The sequence below is a fragment of the Salvelinus sp. IW2-2015 genome, linkage group LG20, assembly GCF_002910315.2.
Source record: "Salvelinus sp. IW2-2015 linkage group LG20, ASM291031v2, whole genome shotgun sequence".
Classification (NCBI taxonomy): Eukaryota; Metazoa; Chordata; class Actinopteri; order Salmoniformes; family Salmonidae; genus Salvelinus; species Salvelinus sp. IW2-2015.
In genome coordinates, this window is record NC_036860.1 from 37,705,417 (window position 1) to 37,729,895 (window position 24,479).

Consider the following 24,479-nt stretch of genomic DNA (forward strand, 5'->3'; position numbering starts at 1 on the left):
GTGGTCTGCTTGAAACATGTAGGTATTACAGACTTGGTCAGGGAGAGGTTGAAAATGTCAGTGAAGACATTTGCCAATTGGTCAGCACATGCTCTGAGTACACACTGGTAATCCATCTGGCCCCGTGACATTGTGAATGTTGACCTGTTTAATGGTTTTGCTCACATCGGCTACACAGAGCGTGATCACACAGTCGTCCGGAACAGCTGGTGCTCTCATGCATGATTCAGTGTTGCTTGCCTCGAATAGAGCATAAAAGGCTTGTCTGGTAGGCTCACGTCACTGGGTAGCTCGTGGCTGTGCTTCCCTTTGTAGCCAATAATAGTTTGCGAGACCTGCCACATCCGACGGGCATCAGAGCCGGTGTAGTAGGATTCAATCTTAGTCCTGTATTGACGCTTTGCCTGTTTGATGGTTCGTCTGAGGGCATAGCAGGATTTCTTAGAAGCGTCCGGATTAGTGTCCCACTCCTTGAAAGCGGCAGCTGTAGCCTTTAGCTCGGTGCGGATGTTGCCTGTAATCCATGGCTTCTGGTTGGGATATGTACGTACGGTCACTGTGGGGACGACATCGTCAATACACTTATTGATGAAGCCGGTGACTGAGGTGGTATACTCCTCATTGCCATTGGATGAATCACAGAACACATTCCAGTCTGTGCTATCAAAACAGTCCTGTAGCGTAGCATCCAAATCATCTGACCACTTCCATATTGAGTGAGTCACTGGTACGTACTGGTTTCGTTTTTTCTTGTAAGCAGGAATCAAGACGATAGAATTATGGGGTGATTTGCCACATGGAGGGTGAGGGAGAGCTTTGTATGCGTCCCTGTGTGTGGAGTAAAGGTGGTCTAGAGGTTTTTTTCCCCCTGGTTGCACATGTGACATGCTTGTAGAAATGAGGTCAAACGGATATAAGTTTGCCTGCATTAATGTCCTCGGCCTCTAGGAGCGCCGCTTCTGGATGAGCATTTTCTTGTTTGCTTATGGCCTTATACAGCTCGTTGAGTGCAGTCTTAGTTCCAGCATCGGTTTGTGGTGGTAAATAGACAGCTACAAATAATATAGATGAGAACTCTCTTGGGAGATAGTGTGGTCTACAGCTTATCATCAGGCACTCTACCTCAATCGAGCAATACCTTGAGACTTCTTTAATATTCGACATCGCACACCAGCAGTTATTGACAAATAAACACACACCCCCGCCCCTCGTCTTACCAGACGTAGCTGCTCTGTCCTGTCGATGCACGGAAAACCCAGCCAGCTCTATATTATCCGTGTCATCGTTCAGCCACGACTCTGTGATACATTACAGTTTTTAATGTCCCGTTGGTAGGGTAGTCTCGGCCGTAGATCATCGAGTTCGTTTTCCAGTGGTTGCACGTTGGCAAATAGAACCGATGGTAATGACGATTTACTCACTCACCTCCGAATCCTCACAAGGCACCCTGATCTTCTCCCTCTGTATCTCCGCCTTTTCCTCATCTTTCCTTCATCTCACAGCTCAATGCGTTCCTGTCTAGTCCTGATTGAGTAGTGGAGATCTCTATGGTTGACCTGTTTCTCCTTTGCACTGTACTATACTGTGCTGTTCATTGACTATAGCTCAGCATTCAGCGCCTCTTCAACCTCAGGAGACTGAAGACATTTGGCTTGTCACCTAAAACCCTCACAAACTTTTAGATGCACAATTGAGAGCATCAGGTCGGGCTGTATCGCCGCCTGGTACGGCAACTGCACCACCCACAACTGCAATGCTCTCCAGAGGGTGATGCGGTCTGCACAATGCATCACCAGGGGCAAACTACATGCCCTCCAGGACACCTACAGCACCTGATGTCACAAGAAGGCCAAAAGGATCATCAAGGACAACAACCACCCGAGCCACTGCATGTTCAATCCGCTACCATCCAGAAGGCGAGGTCAGTACAGGTGCATCAAAGCTGGGACCGAGAGACTGTTAAACAGGCATCACTAACACAGAGAGGCTGCTGGCTACATACAGACTTGAAATCATTGGCCACTTTAGTAAATGGATCACTAGTCACTTTAATAATGTTTACATATCTTGCATCACTCATCTCATACTTATGTACTGTATTTTATACCATCCATTGCATCTTGCCTATGCCGCTCTGTCATTGCTCATCCATATATTTATATGTATATATTCTTATTTCATTCCTTTACTTAGATTTGTGTGTATTAGGTAGTTGTTGTGAAATTGTTAATTACATTTTAGATATTGCTGCACTGTCAGAACTAAAAGCACAAGCAATAACATCTGCTAACCATGTGTATGTGACCAATACAATTTGATTTGATTAGTTGACAGTTAGTTGACTCTGTGGCTCATGGTCAAACTGATGATCAATGCCGTGGAACGAGCCGTTGGCATGGGGATCTCTATTGACAAATCATACATCTGAGTATGTTGGCAAGAACGATAATAAGTCAACAAAAAAACTGCAGGTTGTAAACGGTCAAAGACCTCCACGTTATTGGACTGATCAAACCAGAGACATGCACAGAAGCTGTCTGATAGACTGTCTTACTCCCAGCTGAAATAAACACATTTGAGTTTGACTTCTCCGATTCGCAACTTTCCAAAACGGGGTTGCAGCAGCATTGCTTAGTAACCACGGCACATGGTAGACCTTATTGGTCCTTTTATTCATTTTCCCTTCTGTCTCTATCACGCACACACACACACTGCATGCAGCAAAGTGATGGGTGTGGGTAGTTCCTTTAATATGACAGAGGAAATGAGTTGGCTGAAGCCTCAGACCTCAGAAGTGAATCATGATCCCATAAGAGTCTCCCTATCTTCTGTACACAGCTTAGAACTAAGAATATCATTGACCCACACAATCCTAGTTTTCAGCTGTTCAACTTTCCTTGTAAGGTAAGTCATATGCCATCTATTTGAGAGGTGTATTCTATTGTCATAAGAACAAGGAAATGCTTCTTTGTCAGCAAAATATTTTCTTCTAGGCTATAGCGTACTATAAAACTGTGCTGACCATAGAACCTTATTGTTCAATAAATCCATTAGGTGATATTGTTTGATTATAGTGTTGATAAAATAACTATATGTTATTTTATAAGAATAACCATAACCTATGGAGGCAGGTTGGGGGTTTATTTTGTATGATAATTACTGTTGGTGATGGTAGTTTACTACCATAAAGGTCTTATTTATCATTTATTTATTATTCATTTAAAATATAAATAAATAACAATTTAACAATAGCCTACTCTGCAACACCTTTTAATTGTGAATACATCATCTCTCTCTGACCAGAACTTCTTAGAAAAAGTACATTGCCGGAAGTTATTTAGTTCTATAAAAAAGTATGCAGCTGTGACAGGATGTTGTGCATGTTGTCGGATAAACATAGGTCATTTACATCAAACTCTGGTCACAGAGATAAGTGTGAATTAGTACCATTTACCAGTTGTGTCTGTGGCAAACACAGTTCATGGGAAATATATGAACTTAACTTTCATTACAGCTAAAATGTAAATGTGGTATTAGGTGCATGTAAGGGTTCTCAGGATTGAGCGTGACTGTCAAAAAAACAGAAGAATGAGATTGATGTAAAAATCAAATCACTTTTCCCCTTTGATTTAGTACAATTGTCTACACCATTTTTATTTATCAATTATAGAGATAATAAAACAGTCTGCTTCAATGGAAAGCAATGACAGTAATAAGTGGCATGTCAACACTGCTCTTATACAGTGGAGGCTAAAATAACCACAAGACTTGGCCAGTTCAGAAAATGGGGAAGTGAGATGTCATGGAGAAAAAGCAGAAATGCAGAACGATGTTGATGTGGGCGCCCACCAGTTATTTACTTGTATTAGGTCGTTCAACAAAGACATGCGAGAGCAGAAAAAATGTAGCATCTTGACATTTCCCCCCGTGCACCCTCTGACTTCTAGGAAGATTTAAACCTAACATTTCACCAAGTTTGTAACGTCATAGTTATTTTGTTGATTTGACAGTCATTTCTGAAGATTTCTTTATTTCATGCGATTAGTGATTAATTTACATCTGTCCCTCATTTTAAGATCAACCCTGTTATGTGAGCTGAACTCTATTTTTAATATAGTGAAACTATTCCCTTTAAAAATATTTTTTGCAAAAGAAACATTGAACATCTACAGTGCATTTGGAAAGTTCAGACCCTTTCCCTTTTTCCAAATGGTGTTACGTTAAAGCCTTATTCTAAAATGGATTTAAAAAAATAATAATCCTCATCAATCTACACACAATACACCATAATGACAAGCGTAAACAGGTTTTTCGATTTAATTTATTTTTTAAATACCTTATTTACATAAGTATTCAGACCCTTTGCTATAAGACTTTAAATTGAGCTCAGGTGCGTTCTGTTTCCATTGATCATCCTTAAGAGGTTTCCACAACTTGGAGTCCACCTGTGGTAATTCAATTGATTGTAAATGATTTGGAAAGTCACACACACCTGTCTATATAAAAGGTCCCACAGTTGACAGTGCATTTCAGGCAAAAACCAAGTCATGAGGTCAAAGGAATTGTCCGTAGAGGTCCGTGACAGGATTTTGTCGAGGCACAGATCTAGGAAAGGGTACAAAAACATTTCTGCCGCATTGAAGGTCCCCAAGAACACAATGGCCTCCACCATCCTTAAATGGAAGAAGTTTGGAACCACCAAGACTCTTCCTAGAGCTGGCTGCCAAGCCAAATTGAGCAATCGGGGGAGAAGGGCCTTGGTCAGGGAGGTGACCAAGAACCCGATGTTCTCTCTGAAGGAGTTTCAGAGTTCCTCTGTGGAGATGGGAGAACCTTCCAGAAGGACAACCATCTCTGCAACACTCCACCAATCAGGCCTTGATGGAAGCCCCTCAGTAAAATGCACATGACACCCCACTTGGAGGTTGCACCTAAAGGAGTCTGACTCTCAGCCAAGCGTCACGTCTGGAGGAAACCTGGCACCATCCCTATGGTGAGCCATGGTGGCGGCAGCATCATGCTGTGTGGATGTTTTTCAGGGGCAGGGACTAGGAGACTAGTTAGGATCAAGGTAAAGATGAACGGAGCAAAGTACAGACATCCTTGATGAAAATCTGCTCAGGACCTCAGACTGGGTCAAAGGTTAACCTTCCAATAGGACAACAAGCCTAAGCACACAGCCAAGACAACGCAGGAGTGGTTTCAGGACAAGTGTCAATGTCCTTGAGTGGCCCAGCCAGAGCCGAACATGAACCCGATCGAACATCCTCTCGAGAGACCTGAAAATAGCTGTGCAGCGACACTCTCCATCCAACCTGACAGAGCTTGAGAGGATCTACAGAGAAGAAATGTAAGAAACTCCCCAGATACAGGTGTGCCAAGCTTGTAGCGTCATACCGAAGACTTGAGGCTGTAATTGCTGCCAAAGGTGCTTCAACAAAGCACTGAGTAAAGCATCTGAAAAATTACAGTTGAACTCAGAAGATTACATACACTTAGGTTGGAGTCATTAAAACTTGCTTTTCAACCACTCCACAAATTTCTTGGTAAAACTGTAGTTTTGGCAAGTCGGTTAGCACATATACTTTGTGCATGATACAAGTCATTTTTACAACAATTGTTTACAGACAGATTATTTCACTTAATCACAATTCCAGTGGTTCAGACGTTTACATACACTAAGTTGACTGTGCCTTTAAACAGCTTGGAAAATTCCAGAAAGTTATGTAATGTCTTTAGAAGCTTCTGATAGGCTAATTGACATCTTTTGAGTCAATTGGAGGTGTACCTGTGGAGGTATTTCAAGGCCTACCTTCAAACTCAGTGCCTCTTTGCTTGACATCATGGGAAAATCAAAAGACCTCAGAAAAACATTGTAGACCTCCACAAGTCTGGTTCATCCTTGGGAGCAATTTCCAAATGCCTGAAGGTACCATGTTCATCTGTACAAACAATAGTACGCAAGTATAACCACCATGGGACCATGCAGCCGTCATACCACTCAGGAAGGAGACGCGTTCTGTCTCCTAGAGATTAATGTACTTTGGTGCGAAAAGTGCAAACGGCAAAGGACCTTGTGAAGATGCTGGAGGAAACAGGTACCAAAGTATCTATATCCACAGTAAAACGAGTCCTATCTCGACATAACCTGAAAGGCCGCTCAGCAAGGAAGAAGCCACTGCTTCAAAACCGGCATAAAAAAGCCAGACTACAGTTTGCAACTGCACATGGGGACAAAGATCGTACTTTTTGGAGAAATATCCTTTGGTCTGATGAAACAAAAATAGAACTGTTAGGCCATAATGACCATCGTTATGTTTGGAGGAAAAGGGGGATGCTTGCAAGCTGAAGAACACCATCCCAACCGTGAAGCACAGGGGTGGCAGCATCCTGTTGTGGGGGGTGCTTTGCTGCAGGAGGGACTGGTGCACTTTACAAAATAGATGACATCATGAAGCAGGAAAATTATGTGGATATATTGAAGCAACATCTCAAGACATCAGTCAGGAAGTTAAAGCTTGGTCGCAAATGGGTCTTCCAAATGGACAATGACCCCAAGCATACTTCCAAAGTTGTGGCAAAATGGCTTATGGACAACAAAGTCAAGGTATTGGAGTGGCCATCACAAAGCCCTGTCCTCAATCCTTTGGAAAAAGCATGTGCAAGCAAGGAGGCCAACAAACCTGACTCAGTTACACCAGCTCTGTCAGGAGGAATGGGACAAAATTCATCCAACTTATTGTGGGAATCTTGTGGAAGGCTACCTGAAACGCTTGACCAAAGTTAAACAATTTAAAGGCAATGCTACCAAATACTCATTGAGTGTATGTAAACTTCTGACCCACTGGGAATGTGATGAAATAAATAAAAGCTGAAATAAATCTCTATTATTCTGACATTTCACATTCTTAAAATAAAGTGGTGATCCTAACTGACCTAAGACAGGGAATGTTTACTAGGATTAAGTGTCAGGAATTGTGAAAAACGGAGTAAATGTATTTGGCTAAGGTGTATGTAAACTTCCGACTTCAACTGTATGTAAATGTGATATTTACTTTTTTTATATTGAATGCATTTGCAAAAATTTCAAAACAGTTTTTGCTTTATCATTATGGAGTGTTGTGTACTTTTTAGAATAATTTTAGAATAAGGCTGTAATGTAACAAAATGTGGAAAAAGTCAAGGGATCTGAATATTTTCCAAATGCACTCTAATAGTCAAATCAGTGGAAATGCAAGTAACCTGGTTCTACTCTTTTTGGCCATTTTCTGGTGTTTTGTGGTGGGAAACTGAGCACGTTGAGCATAACACGTCAACCCTGTTATCCATAGACAGGCTAGACATTTGTTTTTATTCTTTGTGTGGCTTGCATTCAATTGCCACATTTGCACACAACAAGCTTCGATTCCCTGTCACAAGGGGATTGATGGCTGATTTAACATGAAATTGTAAAACCTGTTATTTTATTTGGCACTTAGGGAAATGTGTTTTTTATGAAGTTGAACATGTGTTAAAATCATGTGCAATCAAACATTTATTTTTTAACAAGTTACACCTCTTGCAAAATCTTTCAAGAAGCCATTTCTATGGAATTTTGTGAGAGGTCATCATCAATTACTTACATGTATATTTGGGCTCCTTTGTGCACTGTGGACTAGATCACTCATGGAACCTTTACGGGACACTTTACGAGAACTCTTCTGGCTGTGGGTGGTTCTTGGAATGATTTTTGTTTCCTTGGTAATAGGTCTCATCTTCATTCTTATCAACAAGTGTATTTCCAAGAAAGGTAAGAATTTTAAATTACACTATTACATCAGAAGCATTATTGTGAGCGTTACAGATCCATTTATCTCTACTTATATGAGCTATCTTTTCAAAGTATTGTATCAACAATTGTCTTATCTTTTTTACAGCTGCTGAACAATACAATACAAATACACCAAGTCGCACTACACCTCAGTATTATGCCCAGTAAGTCTCTTGCACTATTTTCAGCTGATGTAGATGTAACCTATATTTCTATTGACACTTATAGTGGTTGAATTTGTTGACTCATTATCACAATTAAAACCACAAGTTTGGTCCTCTATTCCTCAACCCTTCGATTCAATTTAGGGCGAGTTGTTTTAAGCATTCTCAGTAGTCCAGGGAAGGGAGGGGTTTTGTAAAAAGTATTTTCCAAAGTGGAGATCTAATTTCTCGGGTTTCTCCCCTACCCAGGAGCAGCAAATATCATCTCAAAGATCTGGAGGATGATTTGCCTCCTTTACCACCCAGGACTCAGTTTCTCACATCCTGTCCCAGTAAGCATCAGGTTTAATTCGATAATCTTTTAAATGAAATCATGAGCACACATTGGGAGTAATATTACATAAGGATAAGGATAAGCTGTTGTGTTATAACATTCACAATAGGAACCTTTTAAGCCCACACAGTAACAAAACACTTTTTAGGCCCTGTACAACGTCAGCCTCAACTGTCAATAATGTGCGTCTTGTCTTTCCAGAGACCGAAAGCTATGAGAACCTTGTAGGGCTACCTGACTATGTGAAAGTAGATGACAATGCCCCTCCTCCACCGTACCATCACACAGAGACACCGGCGTGTAAGGAGAATTGCCATGACGGCATTTCAGAGGACTACGATAACATCGGAGCAGACTGCGAGATTGAGGAGGACTATGATGATCTGGGATAAAGCCAGAGGCAACGGAGACTATACTAAAGACACTGTTGTGGTACATATGTAATGTATACTCCTACTAGCCAATAATAGATTCTGCAGAAGTACGACTATCCCTCAGCTGATATGGCTTCATGTTTTAATCATTTATTTGGCAATGCTTTACCAGTTTGCAGAAGACTAAAGTATAGCTTTCTGGTATTTACCAAAAAGCTCTCTTGTAACAATGGACAATTTTACTTTTAAGAATTCAACACAATTTAGTTGTGTTTCAGGGTATACTATGTAACTGAAACTATTAGGCTGAGTTAGCAGGGGTGGGGAAAGCTGTGTAGTTTCAAAATGAATATTGAACATAATAATGGAAAAATGTGCACAGAAAATTAACAATCTTAGTAATTACCTAGTACCATATGATTGTCAATGGTGCTTGTTTTGCTAACTTTTTAAATCCCAAAGACCAAACCAGTTGTATCAGGAATCAACACAAGTGAAGTGGTATATTTAACCATTTCACTCAGTCTTTACATCTGAGCAGTAACCTCAGAGGCTTACTGAGTTTATAAACCAGCATAGTTGTTAAAACCCTGTAGTTCTAGGAATCATCCATGTTAGATTGTGTTTACAACTGTGTACTTATGCTCTTAGCTCACTATGGATCATGAAGCAGCAGACCTTGCCATGTTTTATGAAACCAATAACTGTAAAAGGTTTCCAACAGATCAGATATAGAGTGTAAGAATAGAAATGGGTGAAAAGGTGACTTTCCTTGTCCACCAGTGACAACTTCCTTTAGCAAAGTTAAAGATTAGATCCTCTGGTTATTGACAATGGAACAAATAGGCATTTCAAAATCTGTATTGATTAAAATACGAATGTAATCTATAAGCCCTGACATAAAAGGTAAAGAACTGCAAAAAGGTGAAGCGTATACTACTGACTATGTAACCGAAACTTTAAAAAAAAGAGAAGCCGTTTAGTTTCAATTTGAATACTGATAGGGTTTGCAGGGGTTTCAAAATGGCTAGTCTTGTCGAGCATAGAAGCCTGAGCATAGAAGCCTGGCATGCAACACAATGGTCGGTCAAATTTACTCTCCCTTTCTTCCACACTGCAATGTCTTCTCCTACCACAGGAGGGCAGTACTACAGAGTAACGTATGCTTGTTTGATTTGTCCACAGTACATGTTCTACAGTTGCAATAAACAATGTAAGTTATGTAAGTGTTCTCACATTGTTGATCCTAGTGCATCCAAGCACTCTTTTGTTACTGGAATCAAATGACTGAATACATTACTAATTTCATTATGGAACTCCTTACAGAAAAACTTGCTTCAACTGATGCAACACTGCAGAAAATTTACAAAGAAAATATCTCCAGCATTATCTACATATGCCACACGTTTATTCTTTTTAAAAAGTAAAAGAACACACTCAATCTGAATTCATTCATTCAGATTTTTTCCACTGTTTCCCATCATTTGACAATATTGAGCATCATTTTTTCCCCACAGAGATAAAGCCAAATCTCAACCATCAAAAGTCACTTCCTGTTACGTCCACTCATGTGGTCTTAAAGTGAGAGTCTGGCTTATTGATCAGTTTGAGGGAGATGTAAGTCACACAACAATCTCCGAAAAGCTCTGGTTGGAGATTGCCGTTTTCCATCCAGAACTAGAGAAACAAGTCGGAAAAAAAGACCAAGTTTGTCCCTCTGTCTCTCACTGAGGAAAAGTCCATTATAAAGTGATCCTGTGGTGTGGGGCTAGATTAACCCCCGAGGCGCTGTCCCTCTCCCCAGGCGAACCCCCCCGGACGCTCCTCGGGAAGAGGGTTGTAGTTGGCATCCTCCTCTGGAGTGTCAAACAGCATCTTACTGTGAGAGAGAATTACAGAGACAGGTGAAGGATCTACATACAGTGCATTCGGCAAAATATTCAGACCCCTTGACTTTTTCCACATTTTGTTATGTTACAGCCTTACTCTAAAATGGATTAAATTGTTTTCCTCAATCTACACACACAATACCCCATAATGACAAAGCAAAAAGTATATATATTTTTATAAAAAACATACCTTATTAACATAAGTATTCAGACTCTTTGCTAAGAGACTCGAAATTAAGCTCAGGTGCATCCTGTTTCCATTGATCATCCTTGAGATGTTTCTACAACTTGGAGTCCACCTGTGGTAAAATCAATTCATTGGCCTTGATACAGAAAGGCACTCACCTGTCTATATAAAAAGGTCCCACAGATGACAGTGCATGTCAGAGCAAAAACCAAGCCATGAGGTCGAAGGAATTCTCCGGAAACCTCCAAGACAGGATTGTGTCGAGAGACAGATCCGGGGAAGGGTACAAAACATTTCTGCAACATTGAAGGTCCCCAAGAACACAGTGGCCTCCATCATTCTTAAATGGAAGAAGTTTGCGACCACCAAGACTCTTCCAAGAGCTGGCTGCCCAGCCAAACTGAGCAATCGGGGGAGAAGGGCCTTGGTCAGGGAGGTGACCAAGAACCCGATGGTCACTCTGCCAGAGCTCCAGAGTTCCTCTGTGGAGATGGGAGAACCTTCCAGAAGGACATCCATCTCTGCAGCACTCCACCAATCAGGCCTTTATGGTAGAGTGGCCAGACGAAAGTCACTCCTCAGTAAAATGCACATGACAGCCGGCTTGGAGTTTGCCAAAAGGCACCCAAAGACTCATACCATGAGAAACAAGATTCTCTGGTCTGATGAAACCAAGATTGAACTCTTTAGCCTGAATGCCAAGCGTCCCATCTGAAGGAAACCTGGCACCATCCCTACGGTGAAGGATGGTGGTAGCAGCATCATGCTGTAAGGATGTTTTTCAGCAGCAGGGACTGGGAGACTAGTCAGGATCAAGGGAAAGATGAACAGAGCAAAGTACAGAGAGATCCTTGATGAAAACCTGCTCCTGAGCACTCAGGAACTCGGACTGGGGCAAAGGGTCACCTTCCAATAGGACAACAACCCTAAGCACACAGCCAAGACAACACAGAAGTGGTTTCAGGACAAGTCTCTGAATGTCTGAGTGGTCCAGGCCAGAGCCTGGACTTGACCAATTCTGGAGAGAACTGAAAATAGCTGTGCAGCGACACTCCCCATCCAACCTAACAGAGCTGTAGAGAATCTGCATTAAAAAATGTGAGAACCTCCCCAAATACAAGTGTGCCAAGCTTGTAGCGTAATACCCAATAATTCTTGAGGCTGTAATCGCTGCCAAAGGTGCTTCAACAAAGTACTGAGTACAGGGTCTGCATACTTATGCAAATGGTTATTTCTCTTTTTTTTCACAAAAATCTAAACCTGTTTTTGCTTTGTCATTATGGGGTATTGTATGTAGATTGATGAGAAAAATAAAACAATTCAATCAATTTTAGAATAAGGCTGTAACAAAACATGGAAAAAGTCAAGGGATCTGAATACTTTCCAAATGCACTGTATACCAAACAAAACAGTGCAATATGCTTAAGATGCATACATACAGTTGAAGTAAGAAGTTTACATACACCTTAGCCAAATAGATTTAAAGTCAGTTTCACAATTCCTGACATTTAATCCTAGTAAACGTTCCCCGTCTTAGGTCAGTTAGGATCACCACTTTATTTTAAGAATGTGAAATGTCAGAATAATAGAGATTTATTTCAGCTTTTATTTCTTTCATCACATTCCCAGTGGGTCAGAAGTTTACATGCACTCAATGAGTATTTGGTAGAATTGCCTTTAAATTGTTTAACTTGGGTCAAACGTTTTGGGTAGCCGTCCACAAGCTTCCCACAATAAGTTGGGTGAATTTTGGCCCATTCCTCCTGACAGAGCTGGTGTAACTGAGTCAGGTTTGTAGGCCTCCTTGCTCGCACACGCTTTTTCAGTTCTGCCCACAAATTTTCTACGGGATTGAGGTCAGGGTTTTGTGATGGCCACTCCAATACCTTGACTTTGTTGTCCTTAAGCCATTTTGCCACAACTTTGGAAGTATGCTTGGGGTCATTGTCCATTTGGAAGACCCATTTGCGACCAAGCTTTAACTTCCTGACTGATGTCTTGAGATGTTGCTTCAATATATCCACAGAATTTTCCTGCCTCATGATGCCATCTATTTTGTGAAGTGCACCAGTCCCTCCTGCAGCAAAGCACCCCCACAACATGATGCTGCCACCCCCGTGCTTCATGGTTGGGATGGTGTTCTTCGGCTTGCAAGCTTCCCTTTTTCCTCCAAACATAACTATGGTCATTATGGCCTAACAGTTCTATTTTTGTTTCAACAGACCAGAGGACATTTCTTCAAAAAGTACAATCTTTGTCCACATGTGCAGTTGCAAACCGTAGTCTGGCTTTTTTTATGGCGGTTTTGGAGCAGTGGCTTTTTCCTTGCTGAGCGGCCTTTCAGGTTATGTCAATATAGGACTCGTTTTACTGTGGATATAGATACGTTTGTACCTGTTTCCTCCAGCATCTTCACAAGGTCCTTTGCTGTTGTTCTGGGATTGATTTGCACTTTTCACACCAAAGTACGTTCATCTCTAGGAGACAGAACGCATCTCCTTCCTGAGCGGTATGACGGCTGCGTGGTCCCATGGTGTTTATACTTGCATACTATTGTTTGTACAGTACAGATGAACGTGGTACCTTCAGGCATTTGGAAATTGCTCCCAAGGATGAACCAGACTTGTGGAGGTCTACAATTGTTTTTCTGAGGTCTTGGCTGATGTCTTTTGATTTTCCCATGAGGTCAAGCAAAGAGGCACTGAGTTTGAAGGTAGGCCTTGAAATACATCCACAGGTACACCTCCAATTGACTCAAATTATGTAAATTAGCCTACCAGAGCCTTCTAAAGCCATGACATCGTTTTCTGGATTTTCCGAGCTGTTTAAAGGCACAGTCAACTTAGTGTATGTAAACTTCTGACTCACTGGAATTGTGATACAGTGAATTATAAGTGAAATAATCTGTCTGTAAACAATTGTTGGAAAAATTACTTGTGTCATGCACAAAGTAGATGTCTTAACCGACTTGCCAAAACTATAGTTTGTTAAAAGAAATGTGTGGAGTGGTTGAAAAACGAGTTTTAATGACTCCAACCTAAGTGTATGTAAACTTCCAACTGTACATACATAACTCATCTGATAAATGGATGGTATATTTCTACTTTTATTAAGAGCTATTGATGTGCCCTTCCTTTTCTGGAATAATACCAATCAGGATAGACAACATTGTCACGGCCTCTTCCAAGGACAGCATACCTTCAGAACACCATGTCAAAACATTTGTTACAACATTGTTAATGATTGCAATTTCCATATATTAATAACTATTGTTTACTCTGTATCAAGCTTACTGCTATTTGTTTATGTGTCCCCCATCTCTCCAGCAACATCATCTCTCAGCAGACAGTTTATAATTGGCTCATTCATCCCCCTCCTCTCCCCTGTAACTATTCCCCAGGTCGTTGCTGCAAATGAGAACGTGTTCTCAGTCAACTTACCTGGTAAAATAACGGTAAAATAAAAAAATAAAAATAAACTTGTGGGGTAAACACTACAGCTTCTATCATAAGACAAATTAATTATTGGACTGTACTAGAACCATATCAAACTTATAAATGGCCAAACTTACAGAAAAAAGGGAGTCTTGAGCCATCTGCCACCACCTGGCTGGTTTGGGAACACATCCTCCAGAAAGAAGTACACATGACCCACAGCGATACCTTAGGGAAGGGAACACAGCATTGACACGACTAGTCACCACTCCTCAATGGTCAATAAGGCAACACTTTGGATCTTAAAGCCATTAATAACATTGATGCATTACAGAAATTTGCTATGGTGGTTAGAGCGACTGGTACCTAGTAAATCCACAATGATGGAGTTGCCCAGCAGCAAAGAGAATCCCATGAGCACCCAAGGGAGAAAGGGCGCCTGAAAGTTCAGCAGGCCAAAGAAGTTCATGCGAACGTTGGGGTTACGCCTGCTCCACACGTACACCAGCATGATGGTGAAGGCTTGGCCCAAGAACACCAGACTCACAAAGGTGCCAAATATCTTTGTGCTTACTGAGAAAAAAAGTGATTGGTGGATTGAATTGTGGCATACAGCATTATTCGAGTTGATTTACCCTAACTTAGGAAAAGAAAGGGGATACCTAGTCAGTTGCACAACTGAATGCATTCAACCAAGATGTGTATTCTGCATTTAACCCAACCCCTCTGAATCAGAGCGGTGCGGGGGGCTGACTTAACTGACGTCCACGGCATAATGGTTGATTTTCCCCCCTTGTCAGCTCGAGGATTCGAACCAGCGACCTTTCGGTTACTGGCGCAAAGCTCTTAACCTCTAGGCTACCTGTCGCCAACTGCAGACAATCAACCAATTGATTCTCAGGTTTGACAACTAGCCTAAACAAAGCTTAAAAAAAATTATAATAATAATAATATTCAGGTGGCAAGGGATGTGACTGTTGCGTAAGAGCTTCTCATTAAGGCACCTGTGGATAACATAGGCCTACATATTTCCTGTACACACATACAGCATTATACAACAGTAGGCCTTAGTAAGAGCTCAATCAGAAGCTTGCTAAGAATGACAAATAAAGGTACATTAAGTCTATGTGGTGCTGAACATGTCTCGACTCCTGCAGTATCAACTAAGACCATGAAAGTAACAGTGTTACAAGGATACAGTCATCAGAAGGCCACCGAAGAGGAACATGAAGACAAAGTCAGCGGTGCGGCCCCTGAAAGAGCCCTCCTCCAGCATACGACAGTATCGATACCTGGAAGCCAACGGTTAAGGTAATCTGGCAAGGGCAAAGCAAATACTAAACCTATAATTCACTATGATTAGACAGTTGCATCATGATTAAAAATGAATGAAACATGGCTCGCCTTCTTGTTCAAGACAAGCATTTTATTAGTCGCATAGTGCTTCCAATCAAAGGGACGCAAAATATACATTTCACAAGTTCACTCAGGGCAAGACATGTGCAACAGAAAAAGGATACAAAAAAATCATATTGAAAAGGAAGTTGAAGCCAACTGGACCGAAAAATAGAAAGTTGGTTATGAGTCTCCATACCTACAAGACAGAACAGAGAAATCAGTCAACCTTGCATCTCTTTTTTTTTTAACTGCTACGCTTTTACACAGCAGGGCTAAGATTAAAAACTCTAAAATATTTTTTATATCTGACACAGTAGCTAAATGACCAATTGCATGTACTCACCTGATAATTCCTTAGTATCAAATCAGGATTGAAGTATAGTTGGAAAGGTGTGATGAGTTCTAATTGCTGAGGGTGAGAGCAAAGAAAGTGTCATCATTAGAATCAATAGTTCACCTGATGATACATATTTTATCAGAAAAGTTAAGTCAACCATGAACTATCATCAATCTTGGGGAAGTCTTGACAGTCTTTTAAACAGCAGCTAACAAACTGCAACTCTATGCTTAGCATGCTAAGGTTAACTAAGGTAAACGGTAGCTTTCGAAAACCCTTCTCTCCACAGGGTTTTCAGCGGTTATCGTCGCCCATGTGGGCGACCTTCAATTCCGACCCTGTGTTTTAACGTCCATAATCATCGCTTGCCAAACGGGTTTTCTAAACATATGGTCCTCATCTTTCATATCAGCGAGAAAAAATCTAAAAGATACAGTAAGTGTAACCAATGTTCCCTCTAAGCTGTGACGCGGCCTATCAGCCCACAGAGAGAAACACGAGATGGGGAAAACTAGAAAGTTGATGAAGTTCTGTTAGTTAACACTATCAACGTTTCCCTTTGCTGTGGCAATTGTGATCGAATCAACACAATAGCCACTTTCAATGCAACATACTGAAACAAAACGAACTATGCAAGAGACAACGCAAATGCATCCAACAAGTTTGTAGAGTCACAAGCTTGATGTGCTAGGAATATGGGACCAAATACTAAACTTTTGACTACTTTAACACACCTAAGTGAATTTGTCCCTATACTTTTTGGTCTATGAACAGAATATAATTTTGAAACAGTTCAACCGATATGGATGAAAATACCCTCAAATTAAAGCTGACAGTCTGTACTCAAACACTTTGGATTAAAGTGCAGAGCCAAAATGACAAAAATGAGTCATTCTCCCAATACTTTTGGAGCTCAATATATATGATTTGGCATGGCACACTGTCTAAGATCTATTGAAGATTGAAAGCAAAATTTTTATAAATACATTTATTTTTAACAACCTGAACATATAATTTTCATACAGTGGTGTAGAGTACTTATGTAAAAATAGTTTTTGTATCTGTACTTTACTCTTTATATTTGACAACTTTTACTTCACTATATTCCAAAAGAAAGTAATGTACTTTTTATTCCATACATTTTCCCTGACACACAAAAGTACTCGTTACATTTTGAATGCTTAGCAGGACAGGAAAATAGTCAAATTTACACACTTATCAAGAGAACATCCCTGGTCATCCCTACTGCCTCTGATCTGGCGGAATCACTAAATACAAATGCTTAATTTTCATAATTTTTTTAAAATTTTAATTTAATTTTAATTGTGCCTTCTGGTTTGCTCAATATATGGAATTTGAAATTATTTGATACTTAAGTATATTTAGCAATTTAATTTACTTATGATACTTAAGTATATTTAAAACCACAATACTTTTAGACTTTTACTCAAGTATGACAATTGGGTACTTTTCCACCGGTCATGGCACGTTTTGTATAAGAACTATTTAAAATAAACGAAAATAGCAGCCTGGAATGTATTAGAGCCTGATTAAACAGACCACTAGGAGGAGAGATCTGACTTGCTCATTAGCATGGATGTCTTGCTAGCTAGATGTTGTTTTGCTACGTTCAAAACAACTGGGAACTCGGAAAAATACGAGGTCCATTTTTATTTTAAATGTAACCTTTATTGAACTAGGAAAGTCAGTTAAGAACAAATTCTTATTTACAATGACGGCCTACCCCGACCAAACCTGGACGACGATGGGCCAATTGTGCACCACCCTAAAGGACTCCCAATCACGGCCGGATGTGATACAGCCTGGATTCGAACCAGGGACTGTAGTGACGCCTCTTGCACTGAGATGCAGTGCTTTAGTGAGGCCTTCAAATCATGACGTTAGTGATATTCAGGTCGGGAATTATAGAAAGAGGCCCGAGTTTCCGAGTCGGAATTCCGAGGTGAATACCATTAAAAATAGATCTCTGTCGGGACTCTTTTTTAGCGAGTTCCCAGTTGTTTTGAACGCACATTAGTCGGATACCTTCGAGTTCCCAGCTGTTTTGATTGCGGCAGTAAACCGCACAAAAAAAACAGCAATGTAAACGTTACGAGATGCACTTGTGCTCACAGATAATCATACATTGAGAAGTTTCGCTACCAACTGCATAGTCTATTTAGTTACTGACCATTGCACACATTTGGTCAATTCGATCAAGGTCGGTGACAGCCCAACTACAGTCAATAACAATTATTTGGCGACACAAACACAGCTGTCTAGCACTCTAGCTACTTGATGTGCACTACCGTACTGTCTTTGGCACTTGTGTTTTGCCAGAGACGCGCTAGCTAAAAGCAGCAAGCTAGTGAGTTAGCAGACTGACACCCACGGCTAAACGCCAAGCCCTGACCCTGTCTACATTGCCGACAAGAACATGTTTCAGATTAAATTCTAATATCTTACCACGGCAGCGGTGGTGAGGACGCAGGCAGTTGTGTATGCCCGAGTTACAACAGGAATCTGTAAATATTCCTGCTGAAAAGTCTGGTAAGCCATTTTGGACTAACTGAAGGCTTCCGGCACTTTCTTGACACGTCATCACATGGTGAGAAAATGCCGCGTTCAAAACAACTGGGATCACGTCAAATCATGACGTCACTGACCTTTAGTTCGGAAATTCGGAGCTCTAGAAAGAGGCCTGAGTTCCCGAGTTGGAATTCCGAGTTGGGTGACCGTTCAAATTGATTTTTTCGAGTCGGAGCTCGTTTTCTTTCGAGTGCAAAGTTGTTTTGAAATCTCGGAAGTCGGAGATGTCCAAGTTGTTTTGAACGCGGCATAAAGGGGAGTTGCTGTGAGTTTTTATGACCTGTCATTGGTTTGTCAGTCCACGTTCTTTTTGTGTGAGCCAATGGTGTGAGCGAACCACAAACCTGTCAATCACATAGTCGATGAAACGATGGCATTCATTGATTGGTCCGCGTATGTCTCTACAGCAAATAGGATGAAGGGGAGTGAGGTTTTGACTAGAAAGGAACGGATTTTCATCCGTCACGAGGTTAGATACAGTATTTCAAATATATTCAGTATGTCAACAAAGTTAACATACATTGCGTTATCCCGTAACTACCTTTAATCTACATCTTATACTTATATTTTGTGTGTGTGTTTTCTTCAATATGGCAATGAATAAGGACAAATAACTGCGCATATTACTTTATTTATGAAGTATTCCACTAGATGAAAGAACTTGACCAATGACAGCTGACAGTATTTACTCTTCCATCTCCGTTACATCTTCCTCAATTTGAAGTCTGGGATGTACGCCATGTGATTTTATTTGCCATATGCCTTTTTCAACACCTTTTCTCACCCTTTCTCTCCCTGTTTCCTTTCGTTATATTTCCTCGCAACATCCACCAGGTGGGCTTTTTCCTCACTTGTTCCTTACTCTCTTCTGTTCTAGCTCTGAGTAGCTCTTTTACTTTGTTCTTCTCCAACATCTCTCTTTCCTCTCCTGCTTCGCCCTGAATCTCTCAGCACTTCTAGTTTCCATACCTTTACAATGATGCACTTGAAAGAGAAATCCCATGTAAGACAGTGATCTGCGATATTATTATTACTCATTCTCTAGCATGAAGTCAATTTAATCTATTGAATCCTAAATATGACACTTAATTGACATTCCTGAACCTCAGGACATTCTGCAGCTGGTACAGCTTTATTTCTGGCTCCTTCATCCCCTCCTCAATTTCGCTCTTCTCTTTTGCCCACTTCTCTTCTTTCTCCCTTTGCATTCTCTCCATTTCACTATTCTTTCTCTCCCACTCCCCGTAAACTCCCATCACTTCCTCTTGTCCATGCAGGAACAGAATCTTAATATTCTCTCTTTCCAGAGTCTCTATCGCTCTCTCCTCTCTCAGCTCAATTATCCACTCCTCTGTTGCCTGCATGCTCCTCTTCTTGGGATGGATTGCACCAACATGGATTAACTCTTAAAAACTTGGTTAAATCAAGGTTTATCTAGTAATCTTGTAGCAGCTAACTTTAAACCTAGTTTAAAATTAATCCTAGTTAAATGTAATCCTTCTAAACTAAGTTTAATTTTGACTTTAAACCAAGATAAAATGTAATCTTGTTGCTCCATTATTGTAAAGTCAAATTTAAATTTTGTTTAGGGATTAAATCTAAACTGCCACTGGAGGAGGTTTAAATTAATCACATTTTCAGTGTGTTTACAATTTTAGCTCCTGTGCCTTAGTCGCCCACGAAGCATCGTTACCCATCGCTCCACAAAGGCCGCGGCCCTTGCAGAGCAAGGGGCAACCCTACTTAAGTCTCAGAGCAAGTGACGTAACTGATTGAAATGCTAGTAGCGCGTACCCGCTAACTAGCTAGCCATTTCACATCCGTTACACCTTATCATGTTTGTAAAACTCAACCAGCCAGCAAACTAATTTGACAACAAAGTGCAATTAATTGCATAATTTAGCCCGAAGTGAAAACTCACTTTGCTAGCTAGCTAGCTAGCAATGACCAGTGCAGGTTTGTTTCCATAGAATTAGAACATATTGCTATGGGGAATCCATTATGACACGTGTCACAAATCATAGTTTAGTGATTTAACTTTAGATGAACTAATCCAGGTTTAAAATTAAGTGGTGCAACACATCTGATTAATTATAAACCTATGTTTACAAAATCTAGATTAGGTCTAATCTAAAATTAATTAAAACTTGGTGCAACCCAACCACAATCTCCTCCTCCTTCATCCATCTTTTACCCTGTTAATCCCAGAGGTTTTGTAGGCCAGCCTTGGACCATCTCCCCCTGTCCTCCTTTCAGGCTACTTGTGTCTGATTCCTCTCCTTGGCCTGCTTTGGACAAAGCTGTCTCCAAACCATGCCTTATGAGGTTCCTTCCATTCTTCTCTCACACCTTCTCCACCCTTTTCATTTTCAGCAAACAGCCTTTTGTCCACTGTCACCTTCTCTTACTTAGCCAAGGACATTATGTTCTCCATCTTCACCTTTGCTATCTTGACCTCCATATTTTGTCTGTCTGCCACTGCACGTTCTCTCTGTTTCTCAAACACCTCTTTCTCTCCAGCTTCCATTGGTTGCAGTGTACCTCGTTAGAAGTCTCATTCTCAGTAGCTCTTCTATTTGCTTTTGGCTTTCTTGCTCTTGTTCCTTCCTCATCTTGTTGACTTTCTCCAACAACTCTCTCTACAACTCTCTCTACTTTCATTTAGAAAGTTTGCATAGAACATAAACTCAGCAAAAAAATAAACGTCCTCTCACTGTCAACTGCGTTTATTTTCAGCAAACTTAACATGTGTAAATATTTGTTTGAACATGACAATATTCAACAACTGAGGCATAAACTGAACAAATCCACAGACATGTGACTAACAGAAATGGAATAATGTGTCCCTGAACAAAGGGGGGGTCAAAATCAAAAGTAACAGTCAGTATCTGGTGTGGCCACCAGCTGCATTAAGTACTGCAGTGCATCTCCTCCTCATGGACTGCACCAGATTTGCCAGTTCTTCCTGTGAGATGTGACCCAACTCTTCCACAATGGCACCTGCAAGTTCCCGGACATTTCTGGGGGGGAATGGCCTTAGCCCTCACCCTCCGATCCAAGAGGTCCCAGACATGCTCAATGGGATTGAGATCCGGGCTCTTCGCTGGCCATGGCAGAACACTGACATTTCTGTCTTGCAGGAAATCATGCACAGAACGAGCAGTATGGCTGGTGGCATTGTCACGCTGGAGGGCCATGTCAGGATGAGCCTGCAGGAAGGTTACCACATGAGGGAGGAGGATGTCTTCCCTGTAACGCACAGCTTTGAGATTGCCTGCAATGACAACAAGCTCAGTCCGATGATGCTGTGACACACCGCCCCTGACCATGACGGACCCTCCACCTCCAAATCGATCCCATTCCAGAGTGCAGGCCTAAACGCGAATCCGACCATCACCCCTAGTGAGACAAAACCGTGACTTGTCAGTGAAAGGCACTTTTTGCCTGTCCTGTCTGGTCTGCGACGGTGAGTTTGTTGCCGGTGATGTCTGGTGAGGACCTTCCTTACAACAGGCCTACAAGCCCTCAGTCCAGCCTCTCTCAGCCTATTGCGGACATTCTGAGCACTGATGGAGGGATTGTGAGTTCCTGGTGTAACTCGGGCAGTTGTTGTTGCCATCCTGTACCTGTCCCGCAAGTGTGCTGTTCGGATGTACCGATCCTGTGCAGGGGTTGTTACACGTGATCTGCCACTGCGAGGACGATCAGCTGTCCGTCCTGTCTCCCTGTAGCGCTGTCTTAGGCATCTCACAGTACGGACATTGCAATTTATTGCCCTTGCCACATGCAGTCCTCATGCCTCCTTGCAGCATGCTTGCACGTTCACACAGATGAGCAGGGACCCTGGACATCTTTCTTTTGGTGTTTTTCAGAGTCAGTAGAAAGGCCTCTTTAGTGTCCTAAGTTTACATAACTGTGACCTTAATTGCCTACCGTCTGTAAGCTGTTAGTGTCTTAACAACCGTTCCACAGGTGCATGTTCATTAATTGTTAATGGGTCATTGAACACGCATGGGAAACAGTGTTTAAACCCTTTACAATGAACATCTGTGAAGTTATTCGGATTTTTACGAATTATCTTTGAAAGACAGGGTCCTGAAAAAGGGATTTTTCTTTTTTTGCTGAGTTTATATGCCACAATTGCCTGTTAGGGTGCGTTTCCATTTCACTATCTTAAATTGATGAAAACAGCTGGACATAACGACTTGAAAACTTTGCAAAACCTATTGTTGAATAAAAATGTGCTGTTACGTGTTTCCATGACCTATTTAGCCAAATTGCGCATTAATAAATTGGCGACAGTCTGTGTGCCCTCCCACCTATCTGCTTAATCTCTCAGGCAGCCAGCATCGATAGAATGTAGTCTTTGACTAATATTTGCCATTTTTTAATAATTATCATGTGCCAATTTATCGCCACGGTCTGTGCCATTGTGGAACTTGCACTCCTGTATATCTGAAATAATTGGATGGTGAAACTTGCGAGCCAACCAGAAAAGCAAGTCAAAGCAATTCAGGCATTCTTGAAAGTCATGCAAAGAAACATTATTTTTATCGTTGAAAAACCTGAGCATTTAGAATTAATTATGGAGTGGAGCTTTATAGTTTTGCGGTGACGTCACGTACCCCGCGTACCTTCAAAAATGATTGGTCAATCATCATCTATTCGTTTGTCGCAATAAAGACATTTCTAAATTAAAAAAATACACCCCTGTCGAACGGATCTTTAGAAAATGTATCCTATATCTGCCGTTTCCATTAGACATGTCACAATTCTTTTTTGTGTGATGTTGTCTACTTTGATGCTACTGTGCATTCGGAAAGTATTCAGACCCCTTCTATTTTTCCACATTTTGTTATGTTACAGCCTTATTCTAAAATTGCACAAATCAATTATTTCCTCATCAAGCCCATAATGATAGAGTGAAAACCGTTTCTTTTTGTTTTAATGTTTTGAAAATGTAAAAAATTAAATTTTTGAAGTATTCAGACCCTTTGCTATGTGACTCGAAATTGAACTCAGGTGCATCCTGTTTCCATTGATAATCCTTGAGATTTTTCTACAACTTGATTGGAGTCCACCTGTGGTAATACCAATTGATTGGATATGATTTGGAAAGGCACAAACCTGTCTATATGAGATCCCATCCATAGATTATATAGATTTATATAGATTATATAAAATAAAATGTAGAGGGAGGGCATAGTGGTAGAAGCCAAAAGGCTGATCAGTAAGAATGTTGTGATTGTGGAAAGGGTGGACACAGTGCAGCATTTGGTGGATTCCAGGTGCAGAAAGAGACTAGAGAGACCCAAAGATTTAAAATCCTGCATAATGTCTCTTATGAACACCGGTGTGCCACAGGGCTGCGTGCTGAGCCCCCTCCTGTACTCCCTCTTCACCTACGACACGGTTCCAACACCATCGTCAAGTTCGCAGACGACGCCACGGTGGTAGGTCTGATCAGAGACAATGGCGAGTCAGCCTACAGGGAGGAGGTCAAGCACCTGGCTGCATGGTGTGCTGACAACAACATGGCCCTCAATGCAAAGAAAACCAAGGAGCTCATTGTGGATTACAGGAAGTCTAAAAGCTGCAGCCACGCCCCACTTCTCATTGATGGCACTGAGGTGGGGCGTGTGCCCAGCTTCAAATTCCTGGGTGTCTACATCTCCGATGACCTCTCCTGGACCCTCAACACCTTAACCCTCAAACAGTTCTATTTTTGTTTCATCAGACCAAAGGACATTTCTCCAAAAAGTATAATCTTTGTCCCCATGTGCAGTTGCAAACTGTACTCTGGCTTTTTTATGGCGGTTTTGGAGCCGTGGCTTCTTCCTTGCTGAGCGTTATGGTTTCAGGTTATGTCAATATGGGACTCGTTTTACTGTGGCTATGGATACTTTTGTACCTGTTTCCTCCAGCATCTTCACAAGGTCCTTTGCTGTTGTTCTGGGATTGAT

General features: G+C 41.3%; 2 protein-coding genes across 2 annotated transcripts; one reads left to right on the forward strand and one right to left on the reverse strand.

Annotated features, from left to right (window-relative positions):
- The first annotated feature begins 2,789 nt into the window (after positions 1-2,789).
- Positions 2,790-9,001, forward strand: LOC139029430 (uncharacterized). The gene is made up of 5 exons (XM_070449375.1): positions 2,790-2,904; positions 7,659-7,789; positions 7,917-7,974; positions 8,224-8,306; positions 8,510-9,001. Exons 2-5 carry the CDS (start codon positions 7,666-7,668, stop codon positions 8,698-8,700), a joined length of 456 nt encoding a protein of 151 aa, XP_070305476.1. The 5' UTR covers positions 2,790-2,904; positions 7,659-7,665; the 3' UTR covers positions 8,701-9,001.
- A 1,060-nt stretch (positions 9,002-10,061) lies between these two features.
- Positions 10,062-18,526, reverse strand: derl2 (derlin 2). The gene is made up of 7 exons (XM_024012574.2): positions 18,394-18,526; positions 15,934-15,999; positions 15,713-15,786; positions 15,391-15,484; positions 14,559-14,754; positions 14,330-14,420; positions 10,062-10,561 (listed from the first exon to the last, which is right to left on the reverse strand). Exons 1-7 carry the CDS (start codon positions 18,484-18,486, stop codon positions 10,456-10,458), a joined length of 720 nt encoding a protein of 239 aa, XP_023868342.1. The 5' UTR covers positions 18,487-18,526; the 3' UTR covers positions 10,062-10,455.
- Positions 18,527-24,479: the final 5,953 nt, after the last annotated feature.

Bases quoted from the DNA above. Each gene is read 5' to 3' on its own strand.
- derl2 (XM_024012574.2), bottom strand. From the start codon at position 18,486: ATGGCTTACCAGACTTTTCAGCAGGAATATTTACAGATTCCTGTTGTA. The intron at 15,485-15,712 runs GTATCCTTTTTC...GTTGGCTTCCAG, and splicing joins CTTTTCAATATGATTTTTTT to GTATCGATACTGTCGTATGC. The intron at 10,562-14,329 runs GTAAGTTTGGCC...TCTCTCTCACAG, and splicing joins CTCAAGACTCCCTTTTTTCT to TAAGATGCTGTTTGACACTC.
- LOC139029430 (XM_070449375.1), top strand. From the start codon at position 7,666: ATGGAACCTTTACGGGACACTTTACGAGAACTCTTCTGGCTGTGGGTG. The intron at 7,790-7,916 runs GTAAGAATTTTA...TCTTTTTTACAG, and splicing joins CAAGTGTATTTCCAAGAAAG to CTGCTGAACAATACAATACA. The intron at 7,975-8,223 runs GTAAGTCTCTTG...TCCCCTACCCAG, and splicing joins ACACCTCAGTATTATGCCCA to GAGCAGCAAATATCATCTCA.